Source organism: Pecten maximus, chromosome 5, assembly GCF_902652985.1.
Source record: "Pecten maximus chromosome 5, xPecMax1.1, whole genome shotgun sequence".
NCBI classification, from domain to species: domain Eukaryota; kingdom Metazoa; phylum Mollusca; class Bivalvia; order Pectinida; family Pectinidae; genus Pecten; species Pecten maximus.
The window spans coordinates 37,529,384-37,544,145 of record NC_047019.1 but is presented as its reverse complement, the minus strand read 5'-3'; the positions used below and the strand labels follow the sequence as shown (position 1 = coordinate 37,544,145).

General features: G+C 38.3%; 3 protein-coding genes across 4 annotated transcripts in view; 1 reads left to right on the top strand and 2 right to left on the bottom strand.

Moving 5' to 3' along the window:
- The window catches only part of LOC117327966 (synaptotagmin-1-like), a 79,251-nt gene extending 74,774 nt beyond the window's left edge, over positions 1-4,477 (top strand). For both annotated transcript variants that reach the window (XM_033885232.1, XM_033885233.1), the window contains exon 10: positions 1,345-4,477. In XM_033885232.1, coding sequence (XP_033741123.1) covers positions 1,345-1,530 — 186 coding nt within the window. In that variant the 3' untranslated portion in view covers positions 1,531-4,477. The remainder of the gene's footprint in view (positions 1-1,344) is intronic.
- Positions 4,478-5,430: 953 nt separating this feature from the next.
- On the bottom strand, positions 5,431-8,164 carry LOC117328443. The gene is made up of 4 exons (XM_033885973.1): positions 7,632-8,164; positions 6,603-7,326; positions 5,992-6,438; positions 5,431-5,679 (listed from the first exon to the last, which is right to left on the bottom strand). Exons 1-4 carry the CDS (start codon positions 8,063-8,065, stop codon positions 5,470-5,472), a joined length of 1,815 nt encoding a protein of 604 aa, XP_033741864.1. The 5' UTR covers positions 8,066-8,164; the 3' UTR covers positions 5,431-5,469.
- Positions 8,165-11,021: 2,857 nt separating this feature from the next.
- LOC117327965 lies at positions 11,022-14,510 on the bottom strand. Its single transcript, XM_033885231.1, has 4 exons — positions 14,077-14,510; positions 12,888-13,551; positions 11,951-12,343; positions 11,022-11,283 (listed from the first exon to the last, which is right to left on the bottom strand). Exons 1-4 carry the CDS (start codon positions 14,508-14,510, stop codon positions 11,038-11,040), a joined length of 1,737 nt encoding a protein of 578 aa, XP_033741122.1. The 3' UTR covers positions 11,022-11,037.
- Between the last annotated feature and the right edge of the window lie 252 nt (positions 14,511-14,762).

Below are 14,762 nucleotides of genomic sequence, written 5' to 3'. Positions count from 1 at the left end.
ATTTCCTCTGGCAGGGGACATAATCTGACTCTGTAACCATTTCCTCTGACAGGGGACATAATCTGACTCTCTGTAACCATTTCCTCTGGCAGGGGACATAATCTGACTCTGTAACCATTTCCTCTGACAGGGGACATAATCTGACTCTCTGTAACCATTTCCTATGGAAGGGGACATAGTCTGACTACCTGAAACCATTTGCTCTGGCAGGGGACATAGTCTGACTACCTGTAACTATTTTCTCTGGAAGGGGACATAATCTGACTCTCTGTAACCATTTCCTCTGACAGGGGACATAGTCTGACTACCTGTAACCATTTCCTATGGCAGGGGACATACTCTGACTCTCTGTAACCATTTCCTCTGACAGGGGACATAGTCTGACTACCTGTAACCATTTCCTCTGGCAGGGGACATAATCTGACTCTCTGTAACCGTTTCCTTGGGCAGACTATCTTTAAAATAACCTCTGGCAGGGGACATAAAAGACTTACTGTAAAATATCCTATGGCAGGGGACATTATCTGACTTCCTATAAAAATATCCTTTGGCAGGGAACAAAAGAATGACTTTCGATTGTGGATGTCATCATGCATTGACAATGCTCTGACTCCAGACTGGTGACACAATTCTGACTGGGGTATAATTTTACTCTGCTAGGGATATAGTTCTGACAGATGCTTGGGATATAATTAACACTCTTGACAGGGGACACAACTCTCATTCCTTACAGAACCTTTTGCTGAATCCAATGTTGTGCTGACAGGTTTGCACCAAAATCTCAGACCTTTTACCTGTGTGTGTTACTTTTCATCACCCAGTTCATGCAGTGTCTTGGAGTCTTGCCAGAAAAGTAGAGACTGCAAATTATTATCTACTAACATTTTATAATATGGAATGTGATTTGTGTTGTTGAAATTATGTATACTCTGAGTGTAGTTTACATACTGACTAACACAACATTTGGTTTCAGTGTTTCCTGCAATGATAATTTGAATGCTTCTCATCTCACTTTCCTTTCAATCCTGATCCTGGATTTCAAAATGGAAAAAAGTTACATGTAAAAGGAAATCGTTCAGTATGAATATATAGAAGAAGTATGAAGATGCAAAATAAAAATAAAAGAGGAAAAAAATAAAGAATCAGCATATGAATATGCTTGTTGTATGTATAAAAATTGGTTAGAGATTTTATATGTTGTGTGCTTTAAATGTATATTGATAATTGTTTTCCTGGAATTTATAAATGTTTCTAATGACAAATTTTATTCCAATGTAAATTCTATGTGTTTATAATTCATTTCGGAGGACAACAAATAATAAATTTATTTTTATGCTGAAACAGAAAGTGTCTCTCTACGTCACTGTCGTGGATTATGACCGTATTGGGACCTCAGAGCCAATTGGCCGTGCATTGCTAGGATGCAACTCAAGCGGAACAGAACTTCGTCACTGGAGTGACATGCTTGCCAACCCCAGGCGTCCAATCGCACAGTGGCACACTCTCCAGGAGGTGCCAGAGAAGAGCTAAGAGATGTGGCGGGACCAACCAGTACAGGGTCAACCTGTACGTGGTCAACAAGTCCTTAAAGGCCATGATGTGCAATGTCATCAGACATATTTATATAAACTGTTAAACATATATCGTTATATGTCATAGTCATAAGCATGACAAGGATGAATGAAATATTATATTTAGCAATTTACTTGCTATTATATAACATACATTACTTGTTATCCTGTTTTTGGGGTATTCTGTGTATCATTTTTTCTGTTGTAGTGTATAGAAGGTTAAAAAGAAAGCATTTCAGACATTTCTGCTTTCAGGTTTTTAGTACTTCAGATGTAGTTTCATCATGCATTGGTACAAGTCTTGTATCATTCACCTTCAGGCCCCAATGTTAAATGAAACAGAAAGCAAAACAAGCAAATATTTGTGATGATATTATTATAACATCGCCATAAAATAAATGTCAATGCAATCTCGGAGAAACAGTGTGTTATGTTTAAATAACGTAGCCATTTCTCTTCATTCCCTACCTGAGGTATATATATATACACTAAGTATTGAATTATAATTGAAATCCACCTTGTCAGATCTGTGTCTGACAAGTCACCTTTTAATTGATATACATTTCATTTATCTAATGTAAGATGAAAATAAGACATTTTATTTGAACTATATTTTTACCAAAGAAAATAAATTCTGGACCCGAACACTTCCTGTAAAATTTGCTGAAATCATTTTGTTTCAGTGTTAAATTTTGTTCATATAAAATAAATCGTAACATTCCATTTTATTGTTGACTTGCTGAAATAATAGGATATTGTTTTGGGTTTTAGTCATTAGGACAGATCATTAAGTGGTAGGAAGGGTATATTTTATCAACCTTTATGGGAGAAATCAATTTGTCATTCAGTATCAGATTAGAATCATATAATGTAAATACCTTTTATCATTTAAGAAAAGTGTACATCATTTAAGACAAACTTTACAGCTGTTACTTATCCAAACTATATTTACACCCCTTGATAAACAGCACGGCTGTGTAGGTCAACCATTTGGAAGGGTGTCATCATTCATTCCTTCTTAACACATCACCCCAGTACTTGTCATAACAGAGGAAGCTTTTTAAGATACCAAGATCTGTATATATTTCAGGCCTGTTGCCTCCTCTAAATTATCTGTCTTGATATTTTTACCAAGTATTTTGAGGAATTAAATCTAAAAAACGTGTGGAGTTAACTCCCATTAATTTACGATAGAAATTTGAAGAAAAATGTTGTTAATTCATCATTCGTTAATAAGATATACTGAATTATTATTTACTGGAAGTCTAGAATTTTTAAAATAATAATACAAATTCTCAAATTGTACATAAATTTAAAGTTTATTGTGGAATTGATGAGACAGTGATTTTTTCCAGTGTGTGTAGCCTGTATATAGTTGCCCTCACCCTATCATTCTGTGTCCCTAGGCTTCCTGTACTTACATAAAACTAGGTCAGACATGCTGTGATAAATCTCCAGGATTTTGTGGTGTTTACATGACAAACACCCGATTTCTGAGAAATTATTTGTTACACTAATAGCTGCTGTTAACATCAATTTCAGCTCTTCAGACTTTTCAACCAATCTAGTATTTAGTTTCATTCTCCTCTGACTTTCGAGTCTAGTTTGTTTTTCAAAGAAATTAGAGTGAAACAGACATGTAAGATTTGTATACTTTGTAAACACTGTTTACCTATATGTGTCATTATTAGTTCATGGTTATGAATCAAATTTCTCAGACTTCTAAATTGCTGGTATATTATTTGTATCTTTGATGTAAATTTCAAATTCCTTAAAATGAATAGTAGTACAAACATTTAAAATCCAGGTTTCTGGATCCTCACAAAGAAACTACTGTTAAAACGAATGAGACTGGGAAGATGGGTAAAAGATCACATTTTTATGTGTCTAGTAAATTCCTTTTTCACAATGTTATCTTTCAATGCCAGTGAAAGATTTTTATTGTTATAGGAGATTTTTATGATGTTTTTGTTTGTGAATTTTATGTTAGATACCTGACATTCCCGGTAAGGTTTGTGATAAAATGCAAAAAAAAAATGATATTTGTTATAATGCATTTGTTGATTATTTTATTTTTTTCTTTGGTTTAGAAATAATATTAATCTATATTATTCTAATTCCAAAATTCCAAACTACAACCTCTTAAAATGATGTCTTGAAAAACTATTTTGTGGGAGACACTTGTTTCCAGCTACATCAAAGTGGGATCGTTAAGATTTTTCTATGTGTGGAAAGTTCACAAAACATTCCTTCATGTTGGCAGATTCCGCTCTCCTGAACAATTTATTTCCAGACGGACAAACATCTCTCGCTTATGTACTATACATATACTGTCATTGTGTGAGGTTAGTTATTTCCAATCAAATGAGGTTCAAGCAAATGTCAGGTTTACAAGCTAGCTCCTACTTTTCTCATACATGAAAGGCCTCTCCATTTTAAATCTCACTGAATTCCAAGTTTAGTTGTTGTATTTTATCCTATACCATCATCAAAACTAGCATTAAAAAATGAATCAATTTGTTCATAAATATTTTATTATGAATCTCAATTATTTTATGTATATTTATGATGTAGTTGTCATTACTTTTTTTAAATATTTTCTCCTTTGTTGAAAGAATTGATACTTTTGGATGCCTGGAAACAAATGAAATGAAGAATATTTTGATTTGCTATTCTCTTTACATTTGTCTTTTTGATTGTCAAAATAAAATCCTAAATTCCGGCCTTGCTTGGATAATAAAACCCTCTCTCTGACATATTCTAATTGTCCCCTTTCACACCTTTTACACGAGGTCACAAATATGTAGATGTAATAGGAACTGTATGTGTTACTGAACTGTATATTCCACCATTCTGTTACATAGAGAAGTCTACTGTTGGTGAAATAAAGTCTGTCTGTCTGGTTATTTCACATTGTTGATTTTCTTTTGTTTTCCTCTATTAACACTTATCCAGCATTGAGTTTAAATTTAACTATGATATATAAACAATGTCGGCTGGGGAAAAGGGAAGCTACTGCTGTATATACGAATAAAAATTCAAACAAGTGAACCATGATATAAATTTCAGTTAAATAATATAGTAAATCCCTTATTGAAAATAACTGATATCCCAAGGCTGGTAGACAACCACCATCAAAGGTCATTTACTTCATTTTACATATTGGTTTACTTTTCCTGGCCTGAAAGAATTAAAGATCTTCAAATGTTGGGAAAGGTGGTCTCTCCTCCTAGTGCCAACATTATGCTACACGTGTATATAATAGAAATGATATAAAACACAAGAAAGCTGCAGACTCTTTACACCACGTGACACAAATAATCGACGATGCCTAAAACACAAGAATGCTCCAGACTCTCTTTGCACCACACACAACTAACTGACGATGGGAGAAACCTTACCACATTAGAACCAAGGACAAAAGAACAACACCATGCTTATCACACAGCGTAATTCATAGATGTCCCATATTCATTATGTTGAGGGGACTTGTGTCCTTGATTTATCTAACGCTAATCAATTATATCCAAATGGAAAAAGACGGACTTCACAAAGTCTCTGTCACTTGTTCTGTTCAGCAATAAAAAAAATCCTTATATGACTAAAGCAGTTGATAGGACGTTGTACAAAAATATAGCTAGATACAATAAAGTTAAAAATAAATTTAAATTGCATCATACAGCTGTCCTTCTGTTAGGATTCGTCAGTGATGCTAGTGAACAGTTGAAACCTTTGACGCGGTTGATCAAACTTGCTTTGGGGATTTTTCAATAAGGTCACGCTAAAGGACAATGCATCCGTACTTATAAAGGCGTTCTAAAGTTATATCATCGACAAAAGTTATTTTTCTTTCCAGACATTTTATTGACCCTCTGTTTTGTTGTCTACATTTGTATAGTCATACGTGAATACGCATGCGCGGTTTGTCCCCTGCGGCTTTGACCCTGACGGTTCCCTTAGGATTGAGCTGCATGACGTTATATGGGTCGAACAGCTGTGTGTAGATTAGAGAGGGTACCAGGTGATGCTCGCTTCCGTAGGCACCCTCGAAGTAGTAACCGTAAACACTGCTGTTATGGCGCTTGTGTCCAATGTCGGACCTAGTTACCTACAATGACACATTTCGTGATAAATGACGGGAACAATTCAGATTACTGTAGATGGTTATCTCTTTTATTATACAGCAACACACATCATCAACGCAACATGGACAACAGTTTAGAACCATTAAACCAGGAAATAGACGTTTTATTAACAATATTTGATTGATTGTGATAAAAATAAAAATCAGATAATTTCATATGTCAAAATACTGAGGAAAAAAGGCAATCAACAATTTGTATGAATCTTATTAACATTGTCTGTGATCGAATTGTGGATATTATTACGTAAGAAACACCAATTAAGGTTAATCTGAATGTCTGTCGTTTAACGTATGGAATGATAATGACACCAATGGAAGTGGAATACTTGCCGTGAATGCCTGAGTTAAACCCTCTAAGCTGAAACCTATGATCACAACAGAGCGGTTATACTGGTTATGGAAAGAACAGTGGGTAATGATCGGCCGACCGGCGTCATTGTAGACCTGTTGAGCCAGTGTCGAGCTAGAGTTCTTCGGTGTGCATGTAAAGTAGGGATCCCAGGCAGACACTGCCACCTTCTGGACAAACACAGCCCCTGCGGATAGTGCCATATCCAATCTATCCTTTGTAACCCTGTCCGTGGAGACCGAGATTCCTGACCCGGATGTTGGAAGACATGGATTATCTCGGAGGGACTCAAATGCTTCTACGTTCAACCACATGTCAAATGAATGGTTATTCTTCTGGAGTGCTTCTCTTGCTATAAACAAAGATTCCATCACCTGGAAAAGAAGTGTAACATCAGCACAAAGAACCATACTATACAATGATATGACTTTAACAAAGTCCATAATATTGATGAAAGACAGTATTGAAACGACAGCACGATATTCTTATAAAAGGAAATTCAAGTATAGAGTTGATAAAATAGGTATTCCCATGCTACCTGTTGAATACTGCCAGCGAAGAAATCATCAAAAGTGATGTTTGGTTTCAGTTGGGGATTCTGATAGTGCAAAACCGCGTCAAGTGTCTTATCCACCAGTGCTATTGGTAAGACGTTCTGTGTGGGCCAATAGTAACAGGCGTTACCATAACCTCTCCCTTCATGGATGTTCATGACGTCAGCTGATGACGCATTCACAAGTGCATTGAATCCATGGACGTGTTCGTCTATACTGAACCCTCCAGTCTTCCTCAAATCGACGGACGCCGAAACTAGAAACTTCTTGCCGTGGTGATGTACTATGACACCTTGCTTGGAATACGTAAGGAGAGTGTCTTTAACACTTAACGATTCGCCTAAAGGCCGTGCCTCTCCTGTATTATACCCAGTAATGGCATCGTAGGCTGTCGTGTATTTGGACTGTTTGACTGTTATGGCCGAGTATCTTTGTTGGTGGTCTGCCAACAGCCTGTTTAACCAGTCGAAGTAAGCCACATCGTATTGTTTGGATGTCGCTGTGGTAGGAGGCAACTCGGGCATTCCGAGATATACTGACATATTCCTCTCTGCAGCAACACGTACCAGTAGTTCATTAGAATCAACGCCATCATAAGACGTGAAAAGGACGATGACGGATGACCCCGGGGGGAAGTCGCAGGGTTGACTAAGGACGAAGTATAGAAAACAAATGTAATCAGTATGAATTCTGTGCTGTATTGATGTAAGGTATGATCAATTACTTTTCATGAATTAAACCTTAACGCCTTTTGTAAAGCATGAACCAGATCAAAATTTACAACAACAACAAGGTAACAAGGTAACAAGGTATCTCGGTCGATGCAAATAATCTCGAGAAAGATAGATCAGCTGCTATTCGTTGTATAGCTACCGACACCAAGAAAAACTTCTATTAGAGGAAGATAGATGCATGTTTATGCACACGAAATGTACGTTTTCGACAAACAGAAAGAAATTTTATCCGTAAATATTTCAAATTTTCCACACTATCGTGTGTGATAGAATATATACCTTTGAGGTCTTACTGCTGTCGGAAGAACAAGACGAATGTAAGTCCTGGCACGGACTAATTTCTTCTCGAACGCTGGACACTCGATTACAGCTTCACTGAAATTTTCTCCACTTGTATATGACGCGAAAGATGCTATTTTGTACCCTAGTTGGTTAATTTCCTTTTTCGCGTCCTCAAAGCACGTTGGTCCTGTGTCGGTTTCCGTGGTACTACACGACGCGAAATCTGGATCTGCCTCCATGTCTTGTTGTGACCGGAACAGGAATTGTTTGGGTTTTAGTAGGACTGTGTCACCACCATTTCTGGTGAAGTTAAACAGCGTACCGTTCAAGTAATCACTGGAGTAGTGATCGTTGAACCACGCCGCAGTGATGGGATACCTCTGAGCTGTACAAAGGCACACTGTAGACAAAATAATTCCCAAATATAACATCGTGTTGGTGACTAGATATCCATGAGCCAACTATGAACTGGTCCAACTATAAAGGTCAAGGTTGTTACATATCTATTTGATAAGGCCGTTACAGTTTTGATTTCAACAAACATGTAATTGATAAGATGTTATATACTGAAACGAAAAAGAAACGCAACATGGAAAATTGTGATTAATTTTGTATTAAATATACATATCTGTATAAAAATCGCGGAAATAAACATGCACCCTGCCTAACACCCATACCAATCTTCAAAATCACCCAAGTGTGACTAGAGACCTATGCACTTCCGGCGCGGTAAAAACATCAAAAACCGTGCCTGTACAAACATATGCGTTCTTTTTTCATTCAAACCAGTATCAATTCATCACTAACATTGAGCCACATCATCGCCAATACTTTTGCAAACAATAATTCCTTTTACAATTATGCCACGGTTATCAAAGGTTGATAGAGGACGTGCTATAGCGATGCTTCTGGCAGGGAACACGCAACTTCACGTCGCTCGACAATTCAGAGTTCACAAATCGACTATTAGTCGATTAGTTTCACGTCTTAACGCAACAGGAAGAGTCGATGACCAGCCGAGATCAGGACGTCCACGCGTAACGTCGCGACGTCAAGACCGGGTTCTTAGGTTGGCACACCTGCGTAACAGGAGATTAACGGCCGCTGAAACGGCAAGGAATACGATTGGTAATCATAACCGTCGAATTCATCCCCAAACAGTGATCAACAGACTGCGTGAGGCTAATTTGCGTGCAAGGCGACAGTACGTTGGTTTACCACTAACACCGCAACGTCGAGCACGTCGTATGCAATGGGCAACGGCACATATGCCCAGACGTTTTCCTATGAGACGTTGGAGGTCTATGCTCTTCACCGATGAATCTCGATTCACGTTATTTCGAGCAGATGGCCGTCAACGTGTGTACCGGCGTCGAGGCGAACGTTTTGCTGACGCCTGTGTTTTGGAACACGACCGATTTGGGGGTGGATCAGTTATGGTTTGGGCGGGAATCTCCCATGGTTTGAAGACGCCTTTGGTGATAGTCAATGGGAATTTAACGGCCGTACGCTATCGGGATGAGATCCTTAGGCCCCATGTTGTGCCGTTTGTTAGGCAGCATCATCTAACCTTTCAGCAAGATAACGCGAGACCACACGTTGCAAGAGTCTGTAGAGACTTTCTTGCGACACAGAACATTGTTCCTATAGATTGGCCTCCATATAGCCCCGACCTGTCCCCAATCGAGCATTTGTGGGATGAATTAGACAGAAGAATTCGAAATCGCCGTAACCCCCCAAATACCCTCCCTCAGTTAGCAAATGCACTCGTCCAAGAATGGAATAACATTCCAATACGGAAAGTCAATGCCCTGATGAACTCAATGCAACAAAGAATTAGAGATGTGATAACTGTTCGAGGAGGACACACACGATATTAGGGCACGGTTTCAAAACTGCTGCCATTTCAACTTGGATTCACGTAGGGTACTACCAATCATGACCTTCTAGCAAAGTGACCTGTTCTTAAAAATCTCTAAACATTTAAAGGATGTTACATCAATATTCAATATTAACTATTACATATGAAATTTAAACATAATGCTCACAAGTATTATTTTATTAAACCTACAATTTGAAGTTGCGTTTCTTTTTCGTTTCAGTATATATACGTAGGTTATACCCTGATTTGAAACGATGTTTTGCATGCCAAACCTTATACTCATTACATCGTCATGTAACTTTATTAACATTCCGTCGAGGGAAAGTCTACAATGAAAAGTCTGATTGCGAATTTGTCCTTATAAAAGGCTCAGTTAACAGTAATATCTGCAATGAGAAGGTTCTTTTTTCAAGACATTGTACATATATTTTATCTCCACCAGGTTTGGCATTTATTCGAATCTTTTTAATTAAAATATCATATTTGTAATTAGCTTGTCATGACTACGGATTTGGTTCAAAAACAGTGAAGTGAAATACCGGTAGGTATGGAAAGCCTTAGTTCTCTGTTAACTACGCCAGCTTCCTCGGTCTACTAAATACAATAGGTCTCTGTATCTCTATCTCAAATGAGGAGCTGCTCTTTATCTGTTAAGTTCGCTTTACCTATTAAGATACTTTTTCTTGGAATCAATCAAATAGTAATCATGTGCCTTCGACTTTGCCATGCCATGTTCCAGAGGTGCAGGGAGCAAAAGTGAGCATAACCCACGGAGATCGGGAGCAGAGAGCGAAAATGAACGTAACTCCTGGAGATCGGGAGCAGAGAGCGAAAATGAACGTAACTCACGGACATTGGGAGCAGACAGCGAAAATGAGCGTAACTCCTGGAGATCGGGAGCAGAGAGCGAAAATGAACGTAACTCACGGAGATCGGGAGCAGAGAGCGAAAATGAACGTAACTCACGGAGATCGGGAGCAGAGAGCGAAAATGAACGTAAGCCCTGGAGTTTCGGGGATAACGATAATTGAAATGAATAACAACGGGAAACTTCATTTGCGTATTCATTCTTTCCTCAGCAGCATACCAGTCAGTTTTGACGCTAAGTATGACATTAATTAGAGTGTATTTTTGATTGATCATGTTATTTATCAGATGTCGGTATTATTCAAAACCGTATGCACCGACACTGAATTTACAACGCACACGGTCTTCATTTTTACCGTTTATATCCCTGCTCCACACTTCATCACGACCATCGTAAACTATTAAGGCCAGAAACGTATTACCAACCGTTTATCGCTGTCAACAACTTCAATAAGAACAGGTACGTAGCAATTCCTTCCATATACGTATATACCTCTATAAAATTTGATACACGATATTATAAAAGTACATAAAGGTTTTATACACGATATTACAAAACTACATAAAGGTTTTATACACGATATTATAAAACTATATAAAGATTGCATGGTTTGGTGTTAAAACAATACGTTAGCAAGTTTATCTTTCAAACATTTATTTGTTGCTTGTATTGTTGTCTACATCTGTATAGTCATACGTGAATACGCATGCGCGGTTTGCCCCTCCGGCCTTTACCCTGACGGTTCCCTTGGGGTTTAACTGCATGACGTTATAGGGGTCGTAGAGTTGTGTGTAGATTAGAGAGGGTACCAGGTGATGCTCGCTTCCGTACGCAGCTTCGAAGTAGTAGCCGTGGACGCTGCTGTTATGACGGGTGTGTCCGGTGTCCGACCAAGTTACCTGCAATGAGTATTGATTAAAGAACGAAATCGTTCAGAATATTGAAAATTCGCTGACAAATCGCATGGTCTTACCTAATTGCCCACTTCCCAAAAATATATGAAATTATAGGATTAATGCGCATCCCTTTCTATATATCTGTAAAGATTCTTTTTTCCTGACTTCCCTTCAAGATTTCTACAAAATTAGCCCTAGCATTTCTGACAAGTCCTAGAAGTCGAAAGACCTTTGTGAAATACCTATTATCAATAAGGTGTCCTAGAAATCGAAGTCATACGTTAATAACTCAGCGTCATTGACGAGTCATAGAAGATGATAATGAAATGTTAGTAACCAGAGCACCACTGATAGGTCCTAGAAGTCGAAAGACACATGTTGATACATACGGCATCAATTATGACTCTTAGAATACAATGACATAAATTATGTTGATTAATACCGCCGGCAAAAACCAAGACACTCCATCCCTTTTTTTTTTTTTTTAAATGCATGGATATCTACATAAATAGTTGTTGAAATTATTGTCGAGATCGGACGAAAAATTGAACAATTCAACTTACTGAGAAGGAAGAAAAACATTTAAATTACAGGTAACGGTTTTAATCAATTTTTTTATGGAACTATACATAACGTAAAAGACAAAGAAAGGCACGTCAGTAACACTTACCGTGAACCCCTGGGTTTCACCCAGTAAGTTGAAGCCAATGACCACCACAGAGCGGTTATACTGGCTATGGAAAGAACAGTGGGTAATGATCGGCCGACCGGCGTCATTGTAGACTTGTTGGGCCAGTGTCGAGCTAGAGTTCTTCGGTGTGCATGTAAAGTAGGGATCCCAGGTAGACACTGCCACCTTCTGGACAAACACAGCCCCTGCGGATAGTGCCATATCCAATCTACCCTTTGTAACCCTGTCTGTGGAGACCGAGATTCCTGACCCGGATGTTGGAAGACATGGATTATCTCGGAGGGACTCAAATGCTTCTATGTTCAACCAAATGTCAAATGAATGGTTATTCTTCTCGAGTGCTTCTCTTGCTATAAACAAAGACTCCATTACCTAAAATAAAATTTCATCCTTATATCGTTAGTGTACAGGGAACATTGCAATCTTCCAGGCATCTTTGCCACTCCAGTCAAGTAAAACTAGCACAGCTGTCTAAGGCTTTTTTAACAAACAAGAAAACGGATAGACTCGTAACCAATACCTTTGATGATAATGTTAATTAAGAATATACGACGTGCCAGGGAATGTTTCTAGGAATTGCAGAAAAGACACATACATTCACAACATAAAAATCATAATACGACTGTCTGTCGTCCTTCAAGGAAACGTAAGTGACATCAAAAGTGTGAAAATCCCGAAATAGGCACATATGAAATGTTAAAATATAAATTGGATGTGCACCATCCCTCTGATTTGGTCAGTTAGGTAAAGTTTGGACTTTAGATAACGTGAAAATAGTATGAAGAGATATACACGCAAGCGAAAATCATCTCTAACAAATTTCATCACATGATAACAGACTCTTGGGACGCAAGCTTTTCTTTTTAAGGCATAATTCAAGTGTAGATTTTATGAACTAAAATAAATAGCATGCTACCTGTTGAATACTGCCAGCGAAGAAATCATCAAAAGTGATGTTTTGTTTCAGTTGGGGATTCTGGTAGTGCAACACGGCGTCAAGTGTCTTATCCACCTGCGATATTGGTAAGACGTTCTGTGTTGGCCAATAGTAACAGGCGTTACCATAACCTCTCCCTTCATGGATGTTCATGACGTCAGCTGATGACGCATTCACAAGTGCATTGAATCCATGCACGTGTTCGTCTATGCTGAACCCTCCAGTCTTCCTCAAATCAACGGAGGAAGAAACCAAGACCTTCTTACCATAGAAATGTACAGTTCCACTCTGTGCCGAGTATAGATTGAGAGTGTCTTCGTCAGTGTTAAACTGGCCCAGAGGTCGTGCCTCTCCTGTATTGTACCCGGAAACGGCATCATAGGCTGTCGTGTAAATGGAATTGTTAACTGTTAAACCCAAATATCTTTGTCGTTGGTCAACAATTAGTCTACTGAACCAGTCTAGATAGGAAAAAAAGTATTGGTGGTATGGTCCTGTGGTAGAAGGCACCTCGGGCATTCCTAGGTATACTGACATATTCTTCTCTGCAGCAATACGCACCAAAAGTTCATTAGAATCAACACCATCAAAGTATGTAAAAAGGACGACGACGGAGGATCCCTTGGGGAAGTCGCAGGGTTGACTGAAGGTAAAAATAGAAACAATGACCTTAAGACGGTTTCGTCATAAGCACAGATCTGTCAGAACAACAACATAACAAAACATCAGAGATGATAGTGATAACATCAGTATTCAGAACTGTATAGATGGCGATCTGTGGTCTATGCTATTTGTAGTAACTGTCATGTAAATGAAGAAAATGTTATTCGAAATCATTTTTTGGACACATATTGTAAGTTTCATAGTGGTCTCGCAGGAAAAGGAGTCTATAGAGTAATGCTGTGTTCCATGTTTTCATTTGAGGACTGGTCACAACCATGATAAGATATTGGCATTGAAGGCGTACTGCTGTCTGAGGGGTAGCAATCTAGATCCAGTGTCGAATTTGCCATTGGGCTGTCGGAACAGAATAAATATATCTATTTTTAATCAAGCTTGACGTGGAAGGGCATAAAATACTTAAAAGTCGTACTGTTGTTTGAAGACCATGATACAATATAAACTTTTTGAGTCTAGATAATGCAGAAGGGTATCATAGTATATATACCTTTGAGGTGTAATCTTTGTCTGAAGAACCAGACGAATGTAAGTCCTGGCACGGACTAATTTCTTCTCGAACGCTGGACACTCGATTACAGTTTTACCAAAATTTTCTCCACTTTTGTATGACGCGAAAGATGCTATTTTGTACCCGAGTTGGTTAATTTCCTTTTTCGCGTCCTCAAAGCACGTTGGACCTGTGTCGGTTTCCGTGGTACTACACGACGCGAAATCTGGATCTGCCTCCATGTCTTGTTGTGACCGGAACAGGAATTGTTTGGGTTTTAGTAGGACTGTGTCACCGCCATTTCTAGTGAAGTTATACAGAGTACTGTTCCAATTACTACGAGAGAAATGGTCGTTGAACCACGCCGCAGTGATGGGATACCTCTGAGCTGTACAAAGGCATACAATCGACAAAATAATTCCCAAATACAACATGTCGTTAGCTATAATTCAGAGAGAGTTCAACGTGCCAAACAATGGGCAATGACGAGCATGAAGGTCAAGGTTGTTGCATATCTATTTGATAAGAACTATAAAGTTTTTGATGTTGACAAAATTAGACATAGATAAGATGTTATTTATACGTAGTCTTCTTGCTTTTAAACAGACTTGTACATATCATTATTGAATATTAAGTTACTGTATGAAATCCTGTTCTTATTGTCGACGGAAAGAACAATGGAATGG